General features: G+C 41.8%; 2 protein-coding genes across 6 annotated transcripts in view; one reads left to right on the top strand and one right to left on the bottom strand.

The window, feature by feature from the left end:
- The window catches only part of CSDC2 (cold shock domain containing C2), a 54,729-nt gene extending 45,972 nt beyond the window's left edge, over positions 1-8,757 (top strand). For both annotated transcript variants that reach the window (XM_040359652.1, XM_040359651.1), the window contains exons 3-4: positions 4,637-4,759; positions 6,730-8,757. In XM_040359652.1, the coding sequence (XP_040215586.1) occupies positions 4,637-4,759; positions 6,730-6,892 (286 nt within the window). In that variant the 3' untranslated portion in view covers positions 6,893-8,757. The remainder of the gene's footprint in view (positions 1-4,636; positions 4,760-6,729) is intronic.
- Positions 8,758-22,708: 13,951 nt separating this feature from the next.
- The window catches only part of PMM1 (phosphomannomutase 1), a 106,048-nt gene continuing 104,387 nt past the window's right edge, over positions 22,709-24,369 (bottom strand). For 3 of the 4 annotated variants that reach the window (XM_040359643.1, XM_040359645.1, XM_040359646.1), the window contains one exon: positions 22,709-23,315. In XM_040359643.1, the coding sequence (XP_040215577.1) occupies positions 23,193-23,315 (123 nt within the window). In that variant the 3' untranslated portion in view covers positions 22,709-23,192. The remainder of the gene's footprint in view (positions 23,316-24,369) is intronic. The other variant, XM_040359644.1, reaches the window with a different exon arrangement.

Genomic DNA, 24,369 nt, shown 5'->3' with positions numbered 1-24,369 from the left:
GATGTTGCCTGCATCCCCTCTAAGGCAACCGCAATGCATGTCAGAACACTGTTGGTATCTGCCTGCATCCGCAGCTGGCGTTCGTTGGTCTGGCGCTGTAGGTGCCTGTTCTGCCGACCCTCTGTCTGGATGGCGGCAGTGTTGGCCTGCACAACCTCCCCCAGACTCTTCACCTCTGCCAGGATCCCCGATGCTGTGGCCTGCAGCTCCACAATAGCTGCAGTGTGCTGGTCCTGGGTGGCCTGCACGTCCCCAGATCCCTGGTCCACTGATGAGGAAGGACCCCCTGCTAACATGTGGTAATGCATGGCCCCCAGGGTCAGGCTTTGGTCGCAGAGGCTTGTGGCCATGGCTGCGCAGTTTGCATTGACGTCCTGCAGGCAGTCTGATATGGCCTGGGTATGTGCAGCCTGTTGTGTGAGGCACTACTGCATATCCAAGGACCCAACAAAGGAGGCCAGGCTGTCAGCCACTCTGTGCAGGTCGCAGGCAATATCTGCCATGTGTGCGCGTCTGCCATGCCTGCTCCCTCTCAAGCCCTTCTTGGAGGGATCCGGCTACACCCCTAGGGCCATATTCTCACAGAAGTTACGATGGAGTATCTCAGGATACTCCATCGTATCTCCCTTTTTTGGCCCGTGTATCTATGCGACTGTTTCTAAGAATCATTTTCGCATAGATACACTTAAGATCCGCCATCTGTAAGTCACTTACACTGGCGGATCTTAAATGTAATGACGCCGGCTGCCGCTAGATGGCATTTACGTGAAGGACTCATTTGCGTATGCAAATGATCCTTCTACGCCGATTCCCGAACGAGTTTGCGTCGCGTAACTGTCGCTAACGTCGTTTGCGTAAGCGGAAATTTAGTCCTGCTATATGAGGAGTAAATTTCCGCAAGTCCCACGTAGGCCATGTTACGGATGGCGTCGGGTCCGCGTCGTGTTTTTTCGTCGGGTACGTCGTTTCCGTAAGTCGTTCTTGAATACGACTTTACGTCAATGACGCACACGGCGGCGTCATTGACGTTTTCCGCCGAGAACTGGAGCATGCGCACTGGGCTTTTTGAAGCCCGGCGCATGCGCAGTTCATTAGAATCGGGGGCGCGCTTAATTTGAATACAAGCCGCCCCCTTGGAGATCCGCTTGCCCAGGCTACGCCGGGGCATTTACAGTCCGCCATCCCAACTTACGGAGCAAGTGTTTGGGGAATACAACACTTGCTCCTTTAAGTTGGGACAGCGGAGTGTAAGTGCCTTAAGCGCAGCCCACGGATTTTTAGAGAGAATATGGGCCCTAGTCTTGGCCAGAGCCTTCCTAGGGGAAGTAGCCGGTTGTGTCCATCTGGACGGGGTAGCCCTTGAGGCCCTTGTTCCGGGGATGGCTTGGGTCGGACACAGGCAGACGATGGCCCAGCTCCCTCCAGCACATCTGTGGGTGACACAAAGCATTCACATGTTAGTGGACCCACACACTTGTCACATGTTCCCTTCCACCCCCTCACATGCTCCACACCGGATGGGGGATAAAACACAGTTACCTCTCCTCAAGTCCTGGTCACTGGAGTCAAAGCCCTCCAGGCCCTCCACCTGCTCCTGCTCCAGACAGCTGGCTATCACCTCCTCCTCAGGTGTCAACTTCAGAGAAGAAGCTGGTCCGCCTCCCGTGCCCCTGAGGTGCCTTCTCACCTTGGCCAGCTTCTCCCTGACCCGCCGTCTCATGTCATTGATCTTCTTTTGTATGTCTTTGCAGGTCCTGGTTTCATGCCCAAGGGCATTGATCTCCAGAGTGATCTTCTGGAAGATCTCCTGCTTCCTGGCCTTGCTGGTCCTGGCGCTCTGTGCGCCATGGAGGTAGGCATCATATTTGGTGATTGCTGAGGTCAGAATCGCCCTCTCTTCCGCTGAGAAATTTTTCTTTCTCCTCTCCCTCTCCACCTCAGTATCTGACATGGCTCAAACCACAAAAGTACTCTGCTCCAGGGGGAAGACAAGCTGGTGTACTTTTGTGCTGGACGGGCGTATGGCTGGGCGTACTTATGCTCTCGGCGTACGCGGTGGGCCGGCGTATCTTAGGGGGTTACGCCGACGTCCACGTCACGGCGCATGCGCCGTTCATGATACGCCAGGCGTAAATCACTGCACCACGCTCGGACCATCATTTGCATGGGGTCACACCCACTTGCACCTACGCCGGCCTGCGCCACGCCGACGCAGCGTTGGGAGAAACAGCTTGCTGAATGCAGTGCTTGCCTCTCTGCGCTGCGTCGACGTAGCGCACAGGGGGATGCGCTGCGGCGGCGTAATGTGCGCCTGCTGTCTGTGAATCCGGGCCATACAGTATACAGATGCATATTTGTTCAGAATAAGTGAGCAATGAAGCCAGATTATCAGCATGACAGCCAGGTAAGTAAAATTTCTAAATATATATCATAAGTGACACCCTCTGACTTTTCTAACAGATTCACTTTTAGTTTTTTCAAGCAAGAAAAAAAACAGAGCACTTTAACCCTAACTTTCAGCATTTTTTTTTGAAATATTAAATAGTCTGGCTGCAATACTTACCTTTAACCAGGAGCTGCCCCCCCAAAGTACCTATATTTCTCCACAAGCTATCTTCAGTCTGAGCTGAATAATGCTCTTCATCACTTCACCCACCCAGAAGGAAAGCATGGCCCCGCCCCTGAGCACACAGAGCCATGCACTCCCAGTGTATTGATGCAGAGAGGGACACTGCTCCCTGCATTATAGAGGACCACCCACCAAAAAGAAAAGACCAAAGAGGAGAGGGACTCTGAGCCTCCTGTGACCAGCCAGGAGACACCAGAATAAGGTAATTATAAAACATAGCGCTGGCTAGGGATTCACTCCAGGGATAGAGAGCAGGTCCTCTGGAGGGTGGGGAAAGTACAGATTTCAGAGTTAAGAGATCTCAGAGTATCTGTTTCTGTAGTTCCTAAAAACCATTTAAAAAGCCTTGATTAAAATGTGGCAAATTATTTTTACTTGCAAATGACAGATTTATGTCCTTAAAAAGTGAGTAGCATTTTATTGACTAGGGGATAGATATTGGATGGCAGCACCAAACCTCTGCGGATCTTTTTTCTATAACCCTATGCTTTTCTTATAACCTTGTCCCCACCAAAACGCAATGAGTGTTTTAAAGCCACCATTTGAATTGACTTGAATGTCAAACTGCAAGTCAGTAAACCCTAAAAGCAGCATGCAAGACTAAGGCCCCGTACACACGGCCGAGGAACTCGACGTGCCAAACACATCGAGTTCCTCGGCCAGTTCAGCCCTGAAGCCGCCGAGGAGCTCGGCGGGCCGAGAGCTCCCATAGAACAACGAGGAAATAGAGAACATGTTCTCTATTTCCTCGTCGAGCTCCTCGTCGGCTTCCTCGGCGAAATTGTACACACGGCCGGGTTTCTCGGCAGAATTCAGCCAGAAACTCGGTCGGAAGCTGAATTCTGCCGAGGAAACTCGTCGTGTGTACGGGGCCTAAGACTTTTTTTCCAACTTACTGCAATGCAGACCGTTGGTGGGAACAGACAGCTGAAACGTGACAAGGGTTCTGATTTCCATTGATTTTGTCTTTGCTGGAAGATGCAGCATCTGGTAAAAAGGAACCCCTATAGGGGGGCATGCTATATGGTATGGAAGAGGGTGAGGAATCTTTATGATTTTATTGTTCTTTGGTTAATTTTACTATAAAGGTTGAAGGTGAGAGTCTGTTGGAATGAGCTGTTCTTCCACATGTCATTCACATCCACGTCACCTATTCTTTGCCAATCAGTCTTTAGCCTCGTACACACGTACGGGATTCCCGGTGGTAAAAAGTTTTTTACCGCCAGGAAACCCGAGGGGAAAACCGAGAACCTGCTTGGTAACTTTTTCCCCCTACACACGACCAGGTTTCCTGACAGGAAAACTGCCATGAGAGCTTTGGTCGGGAATCCCAGCCGTGTGTGTATGCTCCATCGCAGTGTTTCCCATAAGAAAACTGCCGGGTTAAAAACCGCCGGGAATCCCAGCGGGAAAAGAGCTGGTTCCGAAACTGTTGGGAAAACTGCAATAGAGCATACACACAGCCGGTTTTCCCGGCCAAAAGCTCTCATGGCAGACGGGAAAACTGGTCGTGTGTACGAGGCTTAAGTCATTGATTTCCTATTAGGATTTGTTACTTATCTCTTAAGCCCTGTACACACGGCCGGTATACCTGGCGGTATAAAGTCCGCCGGGAATCCTGACAAGAAAACTGAGAACCTGCTCGGTAAGTTTCCTCGTATTTACACGGCCGGGTTTCCCGTCGGGAAAACTGCGGGGAGAGCTTTGGCCGGAAATCCCGGCCGTGTGTATGCTCCCTCACAGTGTTTCCCCATAGGAAAACTGCTGGGTTTTAAACCGCCGGGAATCCCGGTGGGAAAATAGACAGCAGGTTCTCTATTTTCTTGCCGGGATTCCCGGCAGTTTTCCTGTCGGGAAAAACTGCAATGAAGCATACACCCGGCCTGTTTTCCCGGCCAAAAGCTCTCCTGACAGTTTTGCCTCTAACACATGTTTCATACTTCATCCACATTTTGGTGATTTTTGACTGTACATGTCTCTGGCGTAATTTACAATGGTTTCTTTTAGAACTGCCCGGGCTTCTGCAGGACCTATTTACAAAGGTGTATGCAAGCAGTTTTCACGGTCCCAGGGACATGGGTTCCTCATTCCTGAAAATGGAACAGAAGATATATTTGTGCACATTTCTGAGTAAGTGTTCTGCCTGTTTCTGGCTCATTTTGAGTATATATTTATCCACAAAGCAAGGTCTATTGCCTTTTATTGGCAAATATTGTATAAATTCAGGTTACATGTGAATTCTTAGTTGATCTTGGTGTGTGTTGTGTATACATAGGAGTAATGTATTATGTTAGTTATGTCATTCCTTGTGCAGGATGACTGTATGACTGTTCTTGATCCCCCCCCCCCCTGTAGTTTTCTGCAGACAGCCTGTAGAGGGTGGGCTTTCTGGGTCCCACCCACAGATCTTCTTTCTGCGTGGGGAGTATTCAGCACAGTTATGATTTCACTGCTACTTTACCACCCCATCTAGGTGGCCGGCATTGGTGGGCATCCAAGGAGCAGTGGCAGGGATTGGGCATCTGAGGAGAAGCAGGGTTCCGAGGAGCGGCGGTGGGGACCAGGAATCCAGGCATCGGCGGGGACCTGCAGCCATTGACTCTTTTCCTCCTCACTTTCACTGTGTGTCTCCTCTCCTCCTTCTTAGCATCCAATAGGATCGTCTGTCCTTTCAGGAAATAGGGTGACGGGTTTTAGACCCACTTCCCGATTGGCCAGATTGAGGATCAGTGTTTCAACAGCGAATATTCATTCGCTGTTGTAACACACCTGGGTGGGCTTCTGGACGCACTCTCTGCGACCCAATCCCATCCTATTTTGAAGCCTATTAGAGCTTATGGCTCTAATCAGGTGCTTAAAAAAAATGCCCACTGTAATTCATGCACCCGGTGCCCTGAAAGGGGCCGAACGCATAAATAGGGGGTGGCCGTGATGGCCATTAATAGATTCATGCTATGCATAAATCTATCCATTGCATATAGAGGGTGGTCTGGAGAGAGGGGGCTGCTCCCAGGCACTCCTAATGGACGCCCCCCCCCTGCTTTATACCACTTTGTTCTTTATAAAATAATACATTTCAAAGTGTGATTTAAGTTATATATTATATTTAAAGCCCAACTCCAGGTTTCATGTGACTTTAAATAGTAACTATTTGATTCAGTAACAGATGTGCAAGCTGTCAGTGTTGTATAAACAGATTTTTAACAGCGGGATGGGGACTTCCCCCCTGGTCCTGGAGCAAAATCGAGCATTATATTTCATTAAGGAATACAAGGCTTACTTTGCTTGGCTGAGGTGGAGAGGCGGATGGTTCATTTTACAATCTCCACCTCAGCCAATCATAGGAAGCCTTGTATTCATTGATGAAATATAAGGTTTGCAGTGAATGGCTGAGCAGCACTTTTGTTCCGGGAGTGGGACAGAAGGTCTGCATCCCAATGGTCTCTGTCATAAATGCTTCCTCCCTGCCTGCAAGTGGTAATGTGCACAGCTCAGAAAACATTTACGGCACCTGCTGTTTGCTGTGATGAAGTGACTCCTGTGTGCAAGCGCGAAAGTGATAGACCGTCCAAATCTAATGGTCCCTCTAACACTACTCACTCCAGACAATGCTGCTGTTCAAGGTTGTCTCTGTTGCTCCTTCATATATAGAAGAGCCACCCTAAAAGAGGAAGTGCGTTACTGGCCAGATCACCTGCTGAAATGAAATAGAAAAAGAACCAAATCAGAAAACTAAAGCAGTCATGTTATGCAGCCATGTAGTACATCCATTCTGTCTATGTCTTATTACAGAGACTTTGTCTACCCATGACTGAATATGTATACAATAGGTGCACATTTTTGTCAGAATTAATGTGGTTACTTTATGCCCATTTTAATACTAATAAAAACTCTTTGGAATTAACAAAAAAAGGTTTCCCAGAGATAGCAAGAATGAGGTTTGCCATTGATGGGTAAACCTACAATCTGCCATTTCTCGAAAATGACATTCGGTGGCACTGTAGTTCTTTCTTATGTCTCTGTACAAAACTTCAAATTTTGTTCCCTAAGCCGAATGTGAATTCAATATGTTTCTGATTTCATGTTTTACTGTGTTGCAGCATTGAGGGAGAATATGTGCCCGTTGAAGGAGATGAGGTAACATACAAGATGTGCCCGATTCCACCCAAGAATCAGAAATTTCAAGCTGTGGAAGTCATTCTCACTCACCTTTCTCCTCACACAAAGCATGAGACATGGTCAGGACAGATTATTAGCTCCTAGACTGTCAAAGCTTTCCATAAGCAGTGGGGACCAAAAAGAGACAAACAGTACAACTGCCATATTGCCCACTATCTACATGTCCATTAATGATTCCAGATCTTCTGGAAAGATTGAGCCAGTATTCAGACTGGGATTTGTTTATTTAATTTGTAAAAGACAGATATGGGCTGGTTCAAGCTGTCCCTAAGATCTGGGGTGAAATGTTAATCTGTCCCTTGTACTAAAGCCAACACAACCCAGCTGGATCACAACTATTGTGTTATTGGGACCACCCTGAGATCAGCATATAACAATGAATTGTAACAACAATGAGAAGTTCTCAGCTGTGCTCTTTTTCTTTGCAAATGGGCTAATGTGTCTTTAATGATGATATTCTTCACAAAAATGTATAGAGGTTTTGGTGTACAATTCTTTTCGGGCCTCTGTTTTATAATATCCTGCTCGGCGTTTGCAGGACTTTAGGTTGTAAAGCATTACAAATTAGCTGCATTTCTATATTTTGTATCACTGAAAAATCATTGCTGCATTGATATTTCTACCATACAATTTTCTAATGAATAATTTTGAGTATCTTTATTTAATCAATAACCGCACCACAGTGATTAATCTTCAGTCTTCACACATAGTGATAACCTAGGTGGAGACGGAGATATAACATAAATATCCACAGATTTCAAATGTTAGTAAATTATTGTGAACTATTTTTGTTTTTATATATATATATAGATAGATATATCTATCTATATATAGATATATATACACAGTATATGTGCGTGTGCCTTAAATCTTGTATTTTAGTACATTTAGTACAAAGTTTTGTTTTGTTTGTTTGTTTGTTTCAGTTAAATGTATTTACCCATTTTTTTTATTCTTTGGTTATGAAGTGTCTTTACTACCTATAACACCACAGTGCAATTGTGAAACAACTTATTCCCATTTTATTATTGATCTGTGTGTGATAATTCTTTGTTACATGTAATACAGCACTCTAAATTGATAGAGTTTCTTCTAACTGTTTCCCCCTGATCAATCTTCATGGTCAGAGATATTTAGATATCGTTTTCTGCAAAGAAATCTTGTGGTCACTAAGAATGGAAACACTTAAAAATATACCACAACCAACATAGATAAAACAATACTGTATTCTGTTGTGAAATAGTTACACATTTACTTACTTGGTTTTACAAATTCATTGCAAATGTTCACACTTAAATTACCTGGATATTGTTTTGTTTTTTTGTACTTGTAGAATGTGAGTTTTGATCCTAGACAGGGTATTCTAAAAAAATGTTTTCTGATTGATATTCATGTAAATTCTTGCACGGTGCAGCAATGCGGCTTACCGGTTGGGATTGCAGCAGTGGGATTTGAGTTTGATTCTCATGAGGGAAACATCTACAATGAAGATTGTTCTTTGTTTGACTGCTTGGGTTTCATGCTGGCCTTTAAGTCAGATGGCAGTTTTTCACTTTGGTCATATTTTGAACAACAAATTGTAGCATGCGTTGCTAAAGTTATAGCACGCCGTACAATGTGGTAGGAAAGCTATTTCATATATCTTCCCAATATGAATGCCACTTTGGTGGGGTCTTTTGCACCCACTATGGCACATAGTAAAATAGGGCTTCCCTGGGAGGGACATTCACCAGAGATCCCGTAGATACATTCCTGTCTGCCAGTGGAGTACTACAGGGATATTATCATGTTGCATATGACCTCTAATATAAGGCCTGGCCTCAAGATCTGAAATGTTGTTTAAAAAGTGCCCCGAATGCTGTAATTTGGGTTCGTTGACCTACAATTTGCCATTTGAGTCAGTTGAAATTGATAAAAAAAAAAGTAAATAAAGGTCATATCAACACACACTTGAATTTAATACATGCATTCTGGTGTATAAGAATGTATAAGTGTATGTTCAAAAAATATATCAATGGATCAATAACTGCTGTAAAACATTTTAGAATATGCTGGAGTCTTATATATTGTATAAGTAAACGTTTGCAGAGTATTGTTATTGAGTTTAGGAAGCAGCATGTGAAAATGTTTCTAGACCATTGAACTTTCAGACACTAGTAGCATTATCGTTGGTCCCAATATATAAACAAGTAATTGTTTAGCAGTTTTGCAATTTTAATTGCGAGCAAGATAAGGCAGACTTTGGTCACTCATTTGTCTGGGAATTACCAGGAACTTGCATGTTTTGATACAAGAGGTTGTTATATACGGGAATAAGGGCATGGGTTACAGAAAGATTGGAGGTGATAGAAAAGTATTTCACAGAGTAAAGTAACGCTTCTTACACACCATCAGATTTTCTTCAGATTTTTGTCTTCAGATTTACCAATGTAGTGCAAGGGCCTGCCTGATTGCATACAAATTGAAACTCTTAAGATTTGACCTCATATTATATGGTTTTGGTAAATCTGAAGACAAAAATCTGCAGAATATCTGATGGTGTGTATGGGGCTTTAGAGTATTTGCTTGAAGTCTTTTTCCTTGAACTTTACATTTTGTGCAGGGCAGAAAACCGCCTGTTAGGCATTTTATTACAGATTTTAAGTATTCGTGATCATTTTGTAATGTTGAGCAGTATGCTATTACCCATTTGCCCCATCGATATCACTGCTTTGACTTTACATTAGTCAGACTGAAGTGTATATTACCCTCATTGATAAAATACAACATTTCTTCTGTAATGCAGAAGAAACACAAGTAATGAAAAAGTTTATGTGCTTGTGTTGACTTGCAATATGAATACGTTTAACTCTGGCCGCCATGGCCTTAAAGGGGTTGTAAAGGTTTGTTTTTTATTTTCTAAATAGGTTACTTTAAGCTAGTGCATTGTTGGTTCACTTACCTTTTCCTTCAATTTCCCTTCTAAATGTTTTTTTTTCTTTGTCTGAATTTCTCTCTTCCTGTTCCTCCTCAGTAAGCTGTTCTAAATGACTTTTCACCGCTCGGATGATGGTGGAAAGCTTACTGAGAAGAAACAGGAAGTGAGAAATTCAAACAAAGAAAAAAAACAATTAGAAGGGAAATGGAAGAAAAAGGTAAGTGAACCAACAATGCACTAGCTTAAAGGAACCAATTTAGAAAATAAAAGACAAACCTTTACAACCCCTTTAAGGTTGTCAATAAACAGTTCAATGGTTACAAGCAATGCTCCCAATTCTAGCATCACTTTCAACAATTGGGCAACCTCTGGCCTAACTAAAGCACATACATTTGTTCTTTTGTCCATTGGAGGTGCTTGTTGTGGCAAACAGGGCGATCTATACTCCCTGTAGATAAGGAAAGGAAGACAGTGCCATACATGTTGCTAGTGTCATCTTTGGCTGGAAATTGTGGCATGGCTCGGCACATCAGTTACTTCGGGGTTCATCTATTTCATGCTCAGAGATATCAAAATACCATATGGTGTGTGATAAAATAGAAGACATGAAACATTAATAAATGTTAAACACAAATCAAAATATATGTGAGTCCTTTAAAGTGAAAAAGAACGGTGCCAACCTGGCAGAAAGTCTATTGCACCTCATGTGATATCAAATAAAGTATAAGGTCCAATAAGGCACAGTGCTATGATGATTGGACATGTATACCGAAAATCGTCATCATCAACAAATCCTTCAGGTGAGTGAAAAAAAGTTTGTGACTTTTATAACGTGACAGTCCCACCACCGATAAAAGTGCAGGCTTACCGGAACTGATTGACCACTGATGGCGTATGCCAAAAGAGATCAAGGCTTTGTATGACAAATGTCAAGGCAATCTTTGGCAGGAAGCGTGGGCCCAATAGGTTGAAGTGTTCTTTGGATGGGATAGGTCCCCAGGGACAAGCCGGAAGCTGTGCTGGTGCTGGACTCCCAAGACCAATAAGCTCAGTGTAGTGGTAATGCGTAAAGAAAAGAAAAAGAAGGGGATGGCCACATAGCGTAACTCCGTATGATAAAAAATGTGTATTTATTCACAGCTGACAAACTTACATTTGGCTGGAAGTAAAAGAGCTCTTACATGCAAATAGGGCGACAGTGGAGTCCTCCCGACGCACTTCGTGGTCAAAAGCACATCGTCTGGGGCCCCAGACGATGTGCTTTTGACCACGAAACGCGTGGTCCCTGGGGACCTATCCTGGGTCCCTGGGGACCTATCCCATCCAAAGAACACTTCAACCTATTGGGCCCACGCTTCCTGCCAAAGATTGCCTTGACATTTGTCATACAAAGCCTTGATTGATCTCTTTTGGCATACGCCATCAGTGGTCAATCAGTTCCGGTAAGCCTGCACTTTTATCGGTGGTGGGACTGTCACGTTATAAAAGTCACAAGACTTTCTGCCAGGTTGGCACCGTTCTTTTTCACTTTAAAGGACTCACATATATTTTGATTTGTGTTTAACATTTATTAATGTTTCATGTCTTCTATTTTATCACACACCATATGGTATTTTGATACTCACTATATCATTTTAAGCGCTACACTTATGTATTCTTTTGTTATTTTGCTTTTTTGAACAAGCCGTGTCAGCAGCTACCATTACCGCATAATTAGCAGCGCAGTGTATCCACTCTTTCATGCTCAGAGATATATCTGCCCATCTTTAAACAGTTCATTTCAGCATGAGGCTTGGTAGGTTTACCTCCTAATGGCAATTAGATGGTTGTATTTTCTTTGCGCGTGCACGGCATGATTACAGTCCTATTTCTTCTCTATTTTTATACCTGCATGAATTGTGTATTATAGAAACACTAAATATTGCTTTGTAACAAAAAAAGTACAAAACCTACAATAAAAAGGTATTTACTTCTTGAGAGCATGGCTTAGCGTGTTTGAGATTTTAAGTTACTCACAGCAACTGCTTAGAAATTAAAACCAAAGTTAGCCCAGTAAAAGATTCTGATTGCCTGCTATGGGAGCTGCACTGTGCAATTTTACTCTTTGTACTTTCTGATGGAATCAGTACCTGCCAGTGTAGTTATTTATACTTGGTCTTGCTTGCTATAAATACAATATTAGTAATGTGAGTAACATTACTCTTCCACATGAGAAAGCCGATCTTTATGGAACGCCGTCTTTAGTCTAAATCTTGATGGAGGAATTATCAACTGAAGAGTGTTAATAATCTTTTTGGTGTTTTTTTTTTTTTTTTTTTCATTTTGTTCTATGCCTTGTAGCTGCCAGAAATGTTTGCGTTAACCACTCCACCGATGTGTTGAAACTAGTTGGGCTGCAATAATCAATGTATGTAGCTGCTTTGGAGACTTGGAAAGTATACAGATATGAAAGCAAATACATTTGCAAGGTCATGTTAGTTAGGTGTAGAAAAAAACGATTTTCTAAACTAGGTTTAAAAGTTGCAATGGCTTTGTGACCTCTAAATTGCATCATATATTTTTTTGTATATGGGTGTTTCAGAACATGATAGCAAAATGCACTGCATTATTCTACTGGGTAGCTATAATTAATGTTGTAGTAAAGTGAAGACAGGTAATGGCACAAGAGCTTGCATTCAAATTACTCATACGAACTATAGTTTGTATCACAGGACAAATTATAGGAACAAAACTGTAGCGGTTACAAAGATAGTGCCCATTGTTCCTGGGCCTATGGCTCATGCATGTACCACACTGTGATGAAGCCTTAGGCGCAATCCTGCAGTAAGGAATATGTATCATAGGGCCCATTATGTTGCTGGTCAATGGGAGGGAAAAATGCCCAAGTGTAAGCTGCGGAAAAGAAAAGGCATGCAGTCAGTGTGTGTGTGTGTGGGGGGGGGGGAACAATAGTGACATTTGTGCCAGCGGGGTGTGGTGGATGGGGAAAACAAATGTGCCCAGCAGGGGGTAGGGTGGAGTACAATAGTGCCCATCAGTGGGTGAGGGAAAAGAACATCTAATGTTAGTACAGTAATCTTCCCTGCTGTTCTATTGTCTTCTGACAGGGGGAGCGCCCCCCACCAGAACATTGGCAGAGAATGCGGATTAGGAGCCAGTGGACTGCTGGTTTTCTAACATGCTTGTTTGACACCGCCCGAATGTTGACCAATTTTTATTGAACCGACATTCGGCCCGTGTGTACTAGGCTTTGCTTTGCACTGAAGTCTGTAACTCACATTGCTGTTCTTTGTTAGGTAGCAGATCACTCTGCTGCACACCGTCTGCAGAGAGATGGAGCCGGTGCTGAAACAAGCACTCCAGCATTTTGCTCTGGTAAATGGCTTGGATCCATGGATTGGTACAGCAGAATTGTGGATGGTTGGAGGGTACTGAGCACACACAGATCCAGAGTAACAATGCAGTCCATGTCTTGTCACATGTATACCAACTGATTAAATGTTTATGCAAAAATCACACACATAGGTTCTAAGCATACAGGAGAATTGCAAACATCTAAGGAAATAAAACAAATCTCTACATTTTAAAAATGCTTCATTCTGATCTACACCCTTCCTGCCGGCAAAGGAGGAGTTTAGACCCCTTTTACATACCTGTATGTCAGTGGGCGCCTTGTTCTGTAGACATTAAGACTGGGTTCTCACTTTTCCCTGCATCCAATTTGCATGGCAGGAGATTGTGACTGGCTCTCTATGGAGCTGGTTCACACATCACCGCAGCAGCGCCAGTGTGAATTGTACAGGAGCCCTGTGAGTCTTTTGGTCTGTTTCCAAATGCCGACCAGAGCGCGACGATATACGTCTGCACAATGGCACAGCTGGGAAAATGGGCGTACAGGTACGTCAACCTTTAAATTGCGCCATTGTGGGCGCACACGCTCGCCGCGTGCTCCGTCACAATGCCCGTGGGACCTGCAGACTCGATGCAAACAAGGCATTTCTCTGTTCTGCCTAGTGACAGGACAGAGATCTACTGCTCCCTGTCATCAGGAGCAGTGATCACTGCCATGTCACTGGTAGCCCATCCCCTACACAGTTAGAATCACTCCCTAGGACACACTTAACCCCTTCAGCGCCCCCTAGTGTTTAACCCCTTCCCTGCCAGTGTCATTTACACAGTAATCAGTGAAGTTCTATAGCACTGGTTGTTGTATAAATGACAATGGTCCCAAAATAGCATCAAAAGTGTCCAATGTGTCCGCCATAATGTCGCAGTCATTACCAATAAAAAGAATAATAATAAAAATTGCCATAAATCTATCCCCTATTTTGTAAACGCTATAACTTTTGCTCAAACCAATCAATATACGCTTATTGCGATTTTTTTTTACCAAAAATATGTAGAAGAATACATATTGGCCTAAACTGAGGAAACATTTTTTTTGGGGAAATTTATTATAGCAAAAGGTAAAAAATATAGATTTTTCTTACAAATTGTCGCAGTTTTTTTGTTTATAGTGCAAAAAATAAAAACCACAGAGGTGATCAAATACCACAAAAAGAAAGCTCTATTTGTGAGAAAAAAAGGACGTCAATTTTGTTTGGGTGCCACGGCGCACGACCGTGCAGTTGTCAGTTAAAACGATGCAGTGCCGAAATGCAAAAATTGCTCTGGTCAGGAAGGGGGTAAATTCTTCCGGGGCTAAAGTGGTTAAAGAAGAACACTGTCACGATACTTCTACAGCATGATCAAATCAGGAAAGTAAAAAGGCTAATATCAGTTTATAAGATTTTTAATTAAAGGTACCGTACTTTACTTTATGATAAAATGTAAGAAATGCTTGGTTTTCGCTACAATATACTGTAGGTGGTATGCAATAGATATGCTTTTTTTTTCCTAGGAAGCACACAAGCTACAAAAAGATATTTGCTATTTCAAATACATATTTTAATACAATGTTGCCTTTAATTACATTTGAACTACAGTTAGAGATATATATACTAGTTAATACTTGCAATGTTCTGGTAAGGAATTAGAATTTTGCTGGTAAATAGCAGCCTAGACATTTGAAACAAACCTGTTTAGCATTCATTCACTGCCTGTTTCATTCTGTTTTTCTTTTTGCAGTTAGATTTTCTGTATTTCATATAGTGGTGTTATTACTGTCATCTGTAGGTGTTCAGTGAACCATTCTGCACTTCTTGTGTTAGGACTGTTTTACACCATGACATTGGTCATGCATTTTGCATGGACCTGATGAGCTCTTTACACCAATGTGTTAGAATGCAGAGGATTGGGAAATAGTCTTGCATGCAGCATTTGTGATTTGGCCTACAATTTGCCTTTTAAGTCACCTGACATGACATTTTTCTAAAAAACATGTCAAATTCACATCAAAACAATGCAGGTTAACTAATAGATTGTATAGGAAACATTCCTAATGGAAATACAAAGTATGGTAAAGTACCCTTATCTTTTTTTTTTAACAGAAAAGTTTTATTGTATAACAAATCATCATTACAAAGTCACGCTCAGTGGAAATACATCAAAACATTTGTAAATTATAGGAGGAAGTCTATATCAATCTAGGGATCTAATCCCAAATCCGGTGGCAAACATCCTAGAGATCTACAGAACAATTGCTAGCATCAACCAAGGATCTCCATCAGCATCTTTTTTCCACATCCTATTTCCTTATATTTAGCCCGCATACCTGAGGGATGGCATAATTCCGGGGGGGAGAAAGGAAAGGAGGATGAGGACACTGGGATCCAGACGGGACACCATCACATCCACCACAACTACTTTTAGCCATTAGCATCTATCCATCCCAACCAGAACTTATCGAATTTCCCTGGGCATTGCTTGCTTTCATATGTGAGCCTATAAAGGAAAGGGAGAATGTCAACCCTTATCTTAACTACATAAAAAATAATGTCTGTCTTAGGCCGGGTACACACGAACAAACATGTACGGTGAAAGCGGTCCGTCGGACCGTTTTCACCGTACATGTCTGCCAGAGGGCTTCTGTACGATGGTTGTACACACCATCGTACAGAAGTCCGCGCGTAAACAATACGCGGGGCGTGTCCGCGTCGTCGCCGCGACGATGACGCGGCGATGACGCGGAGACGTGGGCGGGCCTGCCATTTAAAGGCTTCCACGCATGCGTCAAAGTCATTCGACGCATGCGAGGGACGGCGGGCGCCTGGACATGTACGGTAGGTCTGTACTGATGACCGTACATGTCCGAGCGGGCAGGATTCCAGCGGACGGTTTTAAAACACGTCCAGGAATATTTGCCCGTTGGGAAAAGGCCCGGCGGGCAAATGTTTGCTGGAATTCGGCCCGCTCGCGCCCACACACGACCGAACATGTATGCTGAAACTGGCCCGCGGACCAGTTTCAGCATACATGTTTGGTCGTGTGTACGGGGCCTTAGTCAGACTTTAGGCAGCTTAATAATTAATCATGAAGTAGTGACATGGTTGAGACTCTTTATAATAATAAACTCACAAATATGTAAGAACGATCTTAAAACTCTATATGCAAAATAAAAGTACCTAAAGTCAAAGCATTAAGCATACTGTCTACAGTGTTTAAATTGTGATAGTGACCAATAGGGTCATGACTTCAATGGTTTTAGGATTGGAGTGGTTAGGATGCTCACTTGTACTTACATGAATACATTTCTTTCCAAAGTGCCAGAGACAGCCCATAGTAAGCGTTTTTATTACTCAAAGGATCTATGCTGCAAATTGGTCAGGTCTGCCCAAGCACTAATGTTTTAATATTTTAAGAAGAATAAAACGCCTTTAAGCACTAACCTGAACACTTCTGAAAACAATACATGCAGACTCATGAATGTAATGAGAGCTAACCATTTTAAAACCGTTTAGGGAATTCAAAAATTTGATTTACAATTTAATGGACTGTCTGACATCTGCTTCTTGCCGCACTTTGAAGTATCATAGTGGAGTCGCCAACATTTTGACCTTTGTCCCCATGTAACTGATTGAAATCAGAAGGCTTCATTGTAGAGTATCCAGATCAGCCATAAAATATTGGAGTGCTCCACTAGGTGGTATTGCACTGAATGCTAAATAGACTGCAATTCCAGGTAATTCTTTAAAGCCTGAAATGTCTGTTGTTTTATCCAACTGAAAAAGTTATGGAACTGTATATATTGCTTGTGGTTTTAGAAGTGGGGAGAAAATAATATATGTTATATAGTGTAAGTCTCTGGAACAATGTTGTTCATTTAATAACCAACCCAAGTACAGCTAGTCTTAAATCCACAATTGTATGCTTACATCTAAACTCTTATCTTATGGTATCCATGTGATCCTTGTTTCTTTTCAATGTGCAATATAAATAAAAAAGTTTATACTAACGATCCTGTTGCCATAATTCTTACAGGAAAAACGCACTGCTTTGCCAGTACTTTTCTCAGCGAGCTTTCACATCTTGGGGTGGATTTGCTAAAGGCTTAATAAACTGCTTACTTAAAAAAGGGCATTTTTACTTTGCAAGGGAATTTTCACCTAGCTTAGTGGATGGGGTAAAACTCTCCTGACTTCCATCATCCAATCATCTGAATCATCCTTGCATGTTCTTTTTAAAAATATTTTTACCACATTCACAAAAAAAAGGGAAAATTCCTTTGCCACATACATCGTCTATTTGCCTTTATAAATCAACATGAGTGTAACTGACTGCTACAGTACATTCACATAGCATTTCTATTGATACCGACTATCAAAGTACTATAAAAACATTTATTACATATCTCTATAGTGCTAAAAAAAAAAAAAAAAAAAAAAAAGATGTCGACGATGATACTAAAGAACAGCAGTATAGGAACAAGTAATAAACCACACAGGATCTTGTAATATCTGAGCATATGAATTGCCAATCGAAAATCCCCACACAAGTGGTTGAAAAAAAGCTGTTCAAGCCTGTTTCCTTTTGGGCATGACCACTGACTGTCCCATCCTCAATTTTTACAGCAAGAGACTCCTAGAAATAATGGCTTGGTCAAATGAAAAATATTTGATAATTGAAGAACTGGCTTTCTCTAGTCATTCACAAAATCATACACACACACTCAACAATTTCAGTGGCATCTGTACTGATCCACCACTATACTGCTGTATACCAAGTCCCATGCCACCATCTTCACCTTTGACATCAGCAGGAGCCAGCTGTCTACTCCTGGTTCTTGCAGCTTGCCCCAGATGAAACAGCGCGTGTGCATTTTCAATAAATGCCCTGAAGTCTCCATGGGTATCCTAAAAGACTGTATTGGAGTATCGGTCCATAAAAAGGACCTGTCACGTACTATTCTTATTACAAGGGATGTTTACCCATTCATTGTAATAGGAATAAAAGTGTTAAACAAATTGTTTTTAAAAGGGAAAGTGTAAAAATAAAAAAATTCAAATACAATTTTTTTTTTCAAAGCACCCCCGCGTGTTCCCACACAGATACAAACGCATACATACGTTACGCCCACATATTTAAATGGCATTCAAACCACACATGTGAGGTATCGCCGTGAATGTTAGAGCGGGAGTAACAAGTCTATCCCAAGACCTCCTTTGTAACTCTAAACAGGTAACCTGTAAAAAAAATGAAAGCGGTCGCCTATGGAGACTTTTAGGTACCAAAGTTTGGCGCCATTCCATGAGTGTGTGCAATGTTAGGTATCTATGTACTCCGTGTAACATCATCTTTCACATTATACAAAAAAATTGGGCTAGCTTTTTTATTTTTTATTTGTGAAACTCTTTTTCCCCCAAAAAAATTTTTGATAACAATTTTTCCAATTCATAATTTTATAGTAGAATGCGACCCTAAATGAGTACCAGTCAAAAAAAGTTATCCATTTACTATAGGAAATATTTGTCAGCCATTCAGGAGTTGCTATAATTTCAATCTGTTGAGTAATTTTATATCTGTTTTCTTCTTCACATATGTAGGATACATGCTCTTCGTCTTTCCCTTGTAGAAAATACTTTTTTACAAGAGTTAAAATGTCAGTGTGTGTTTACAAGCCAGAGAATTGTGTCAGCTTGTTTTACTGTTTATGTGTTGGCAATAAATCAATGAAAATGCAATAAAACTCGTTTAGCTTATGCGTTTTTATTATTTCAGTATTTTGGGAAAAAACAGCACTTTAAATACATTTTTAATAATATAAATTTATTAGGCAAATCAAGTAAGATATAATTATACTTCTCAGTAGAAATCATTTATTTTTCACAGTTCATGATTATTGAAAGCATTTTGTCTCCTATTGTATTATTACATGTATGTTTTAGCAGCATTAAGCATATAAAGAATACTTCTTTTATCACATGTAGTAACCAAGACACCAAGTACCATAACTACACAAAATTTGACTCCCACTTTTTAAAATGAAACAGCCATGTAAATTTTATGAATCTCCCATGGCTGCCCTACATTATGAGCTAAGATTTAAATGTCATAGCTGTTGTGTACAACTAAACAGCCCTTTGTGTTTTTTGTCTCCTTTTCTCATTTGTTTATCCGGCTTGCTGCATTGCTAATGTTGGAGACCCTACAGCTGAATAAAGGTTTCCATTATCTGTTCCAGCACCATCTATTGAGAACCCAACACTTTGTGGTGACAAGAATGAGTGTCTGCAGTCAGCTATTTATATATATATATATATATATATATATATATATATATATATATATATATATATATATATATATATATATATATATATATAGATATATATCTATATATACACATATAGTAAGATTGGGGTGATCAGACTCCAGCGGTAGGTGCGTTTTTAGTGAGTACGCCAGTCCAGAACTGAATTTTTAAGGGCCTGGTAGCCCACTTTTATTTAAAAGCACAAAAAGTTCACAAATACATCAGTAGCCCTCACAGGGGTTCCACCATTACTGCATCTTACATACTCAATACTTTAGCCTCCTGGCTTTCATTCTTGCCATCCGGTTGTTTCAGGCCTTAGGCCTGCTCCTCAGAACAAACAGAGTTTCCTAGAGTTAAGCTCTCTCCTAGCTTACTCCTGATCAGCCCCTTGCTGCTCTATCACGAATGACATCTGCCTCCTGCAGACATACATGCTCTGGCTGCACCCATGCAGCGTCTGACTCCTCTCAGAGGGATGGGAGTCCACCTGACTCCCGGGCACAGACTTCCTGTCTGTTGGGTGGGGCCCTGAGCCATAGTCAGAGTACAACTAAATAATACACAGCTGTGCAATCAGCATGTCTTTCTCTAAAAAATCTGATGTAAACCAGCAATCTTTAAGGTCGCACAGGGTCCCACCGCCACTATATATATATATGTATATAGTTCATTGTGAGTTTACAGCTTTGCATTCCTTTTAACCAACTATTGTGTGTCTGTTGTTATTGGACCAAAGTACGGTCTCCTCAAAATTGATGCATGTGTGACAGAACCCCATTGACGCTACTGAAAATTGATTATCAGTTTTGGATTAAAAAAAATAATCATGCTTATTGAAATTTCCAATGTATTGTTTTTCTTAGATTTAAATATATTACTGTATCAAAAACTATTTACAGCTGGCTTCCCAGCTCAAACAAACAATGTATATGAAGATGAACAATGTAAAAGCAATTGCTTTTGTTTCATGTGTGCTGGTGAAGGTAGATGATAAGTTTACACTACTGTAGGTCGGGAACGTGTGCAAAATCGTGCACTTTCCCTACAAGCAAGCAAACACGCTGCTCTTTAGCAGACGTGCTACACACCGTTAATTCTTTGTGGTGCGCTTTCACACATTGCCAAACCACATGCTGCGGCAGCACCATGCAACTGGGTGTGGCTCAATTTTAAACTAAAGGTTGTGGACTTATTCGCCTGCTTTTCTGCAGAACACAGCTACAGTAATGTATCTCCACTCTAGCCTAAAGAGGCGAGATGTAAATGGAGAGAATAAAATAAAATACAAATAAAAAAACAAGATTCCTCCCAACATTCTCACCAAAATGAGTGGTTGTTTAACCTTTAGTCTAAATGTTGCAAAAATAAGTGAAAAAAAAAAAATGGATTTAGAGTCCTGACCTTAGTTCTAATAACATACTGTTAAAAAGGGAAGTGAGACAGCTTTGTATACAGGAATGTGTATCCCTGTGAAGTCTCATTGATCTCCATTGGGATGCACAGACACAGACGCTGCTCCCAATATTAAATCTGTGAGGATGCAGGTGCATTGCCCTGAATGTAGACAGTGTGAGTTTAATTGTTTAGACCGCATTTTTTTTTAATGATATCACATTTAAAACATAATGTTATGTTTGTAAATAAAACTAATTATATCTATTACAGTGACTTTGATAAAGATTAGATCAAATTTTAGGAGTCATTTTACAAACTTTATCTGAATGCTGTACCTGAGGTCCTAGAGGCAGGGGGCAGGTTATAAATATTTAAAAGTATGTAAAGCAACTGGGTGCTCTGATCGCATAGAGCCTCTGGAGCCTCCATAGGTCTGTGGACTCACTCGGTGGCTTTCCCTGATGGTCCTTTGGGTAAGTCTTTTAAAGGGTTGGACAGAGTGAGTTAATCATATTGACTGTTTGCTCATAGTACTTTTGTGAATATTTTTTGATTATGTACATGATCTTGTTTTTATCAGAGTTTTGGGAAAAGCGGTGATCTGTAAATGCCCTGAAGAACCCAATTTTGGCGGAACATATTGGGATCCAAAACCACGCTCTGACTATCTATGGTTCTGATTTATTTTTCTGATTTATTGCACTGCTATAATCCCACACAAATACCCTGTTGCTTCACTTATATTCCATAGGAATGAGGTGCCGGATACTACACCGTCACCCAATTGCTATTCAAGCCAATTTAGAAGTATGTATTTTTCTTTTCAGAAATGGGTGTTCTGATCAGGCCTAGAAAACTTTGTTAATGCAAGGCTATAGACTAGTAGATCTTTGTCTACAAAGTTTGTGTCCATTATTCAACACCTGGACCCAAATACACTATATATAGTCATGAACCAGCCCCAAAACATCTATATGCAAAATGCACTGCTGGGAACCATAATTGTTTTAATAAATGGACTGTTGGGGGACTGCTGATGCATGAGAAATCAAAGAAATCAAGAACTGTTCCCTTAAAGGGGTTGTAAAAGTAAAAAATGACTTTCCTACATAGCTTCCTTTACCTTAGTGCAGTCCTCGTTCACTTACCTCATCCTTCGATTTTGCTTTTAAATGTCCTTATTTCTTCTGAGAAATCCTCACCTCCTCTTCTTCTGTCTGTAACTCCACACAGTAATGCAAGGCTTTCTCCCTGGTGTGGAGTGTCGTGCTCGCCCCCTCCCTTGGAATACAGGAGAGTCAGGACACCCACTAATACACAACTCCTTTCTCTATCTGCAACGTAGAGAGTGTCCTGACTCTCCTGTTGTCCAAGGGAGCGGGAAGGCACGACACTCCACACCAGGGAGAAAGCCTTGCAATACTGTGTGGAGTTACAGAAAGAAGAACAGGAAATGGATTTCTCAGAAGAAATAAGGACATTTAAAAGCAAAATCGAAGGATGAGGTAAGTGAAGGAGGACTGCACTAAGGTAAAGGAAGCTATTTAGGAAAAAAAATGTTTTACCTTTACAACCCCTTTAAAACAGTAAATAGAAATATGTTGAATATTTTGGTTCAGGATTAAGTAATGTGGTTTATTTATCAGTATATTACTGGGAAATAGGTATTTCAAAATAGAGTATTATACCATGGATTGAACTGTTTGGTCTGACTACATAGCGATATTATTCCAAATATTTTTGAACCACAACTAGTAGAAATCATTGGCAGTAATACTACAAAAGTGACTGACATTCATTGCAGTGTTGCTCATTGACTGTATCAAAATATCCAAGCATGTGACACTCCCACTGGAATTGCATTTAAAATGGTAACACGTCTCTAGTTATTTACATAGTAGATATGTACAGCTAAACATATTAATTATATACAGTAAAGCTCTTACATATAAAAATGGTTTCACCAACAAATTAGACTGTCCTCACAAACAGCAACAACTTTGACCCCAGTGAACAGACAATAAAGTTAGTCTACAGAACATCCACCACATCATCAACTACTAATGTACGTATCATGTATATAGAAGCTGCTGAGTTACCAGGGCAGAACCCTCAATGTTGATGTCTGTGGCCCTGTAGTTACTTTAGTCGAACAATGAAGTAGCTAGTGCACTTGAATACTGTAACAGACAGGATACAAGAGTCCAATCCTGAACTATACAATGGAATTGTAGATTGTAATATAGCCAGCTTTTCTCTATGCAACGGTCACGTCTTTCAGGTAGAAAAAAAACAAAGCATGTTTTATGACCCATTTTAGTAGACCATTCTGGTCATGCTCTTGGCATTTCATTACATCTGCATAGTGAGTTCCAAAATCAAACTTCGTTGTCTCTTTCAGGGAAGAAGAGTTGCCGACAACGCTGTACAGTGTCCTCAGGGGATGTCACTGTATGTCCCACTGTACGAGGATCTGCATAAATTTCATAGTCATTACCCCCCTGGAAGGAGATATAATAAGCAGAAAAATTAATTTAATAAAGCATTTTACAACAATACTTTAAACATACTGCAAGCTCTCTAATAACAAATCAATTCCCATTGCTATAAAACTTCCAGACACAAGCTAATGTTTGTTAAAAAAAAAACATGAAAACGTGTGCTCACAGAACATAATGATCGTCTGCATGAAAGCCACACTTCCCACTATAACTCATAATTTATTGCTACTTAAAGACACTGGGCCAGATCCACAAAAACCTGACGTAACTTAAAAAATCCAATTTAAGTTACACTGGCTTAAAGTTTCTACCTAAGTGCCTGATCCACAAAGCACTTATCTAGAAATTTCAGGCTGTGTAACTAAAATTCCGCCGGCGCAAGGCGTTCCTATTCAAATGGGGCGAGTCCCATTTAAATGAGGCGCGCTCCCGCGCCGGCCGTACTGCGCATGCGCGTCGGCCGTACTGCGCATGCGCGAAGTTACGTTACGCCGAGTTTTGAGGATCGCGACGGCTTAAAGTTGCGTCGGGGGAAAAAAAAATGACAGCGGCATGCATTCCTGAGGGAGAACTCCATGCCAATTTTCAAAGAAAAAACCGGCATGGGTTCCCCCCCCAGGAGCATACCAGGTCCTTAGGTCTGGCATGGGTTGTAAGGAGACCCCCCCACGCCGAAAAATTGACGTAGGGGGTCCCCCTACAATCCATACCAGACCCGTATCCAAAGCACGGTACCCGGCTGGCCAGGAAGGGAGTGGGGACGAGCGAGCGCCCCCCCCCCTCCTGAGCCGTGCCAGGCCGCGTGCCCTCAACATGGGGGGGTTGGGTGCTCTGGGGCAGGGGGGCGCACTGTGGGCCCCCCCACCCCAGAGCACCCTGTCCCCATGTTGATGAGGACAGGACCTCTTCCCGACAACCCTTGCCATTGGTTGTCGGGGTCTGCGGGCGGAGGCTTATCGGAATCTGGGAGTCCCCTTTAATAAGGGGGCCCCCAGATACCGGCCCCCCACCCTAAGTGAATGGATATGGGGTACATCGTACCCCTATCCATTCA

This window comes from Rana temporaria, chromosome 7 (genome assembly GCF_905171775.1).
Source record: "Rana temporaria chromosome 7, aRanTem1.1, whole genome shotgun sequence".
NCBI lineage: Eukaryota > Metazoa > Chordata > Amphibia > Anura > Ranidae > Rana > Rana temporaria.
Note: the sequence above shows the minus strand (reverse complement) of the source record. Positions and strands in the feature narration are given on the sequence as shown.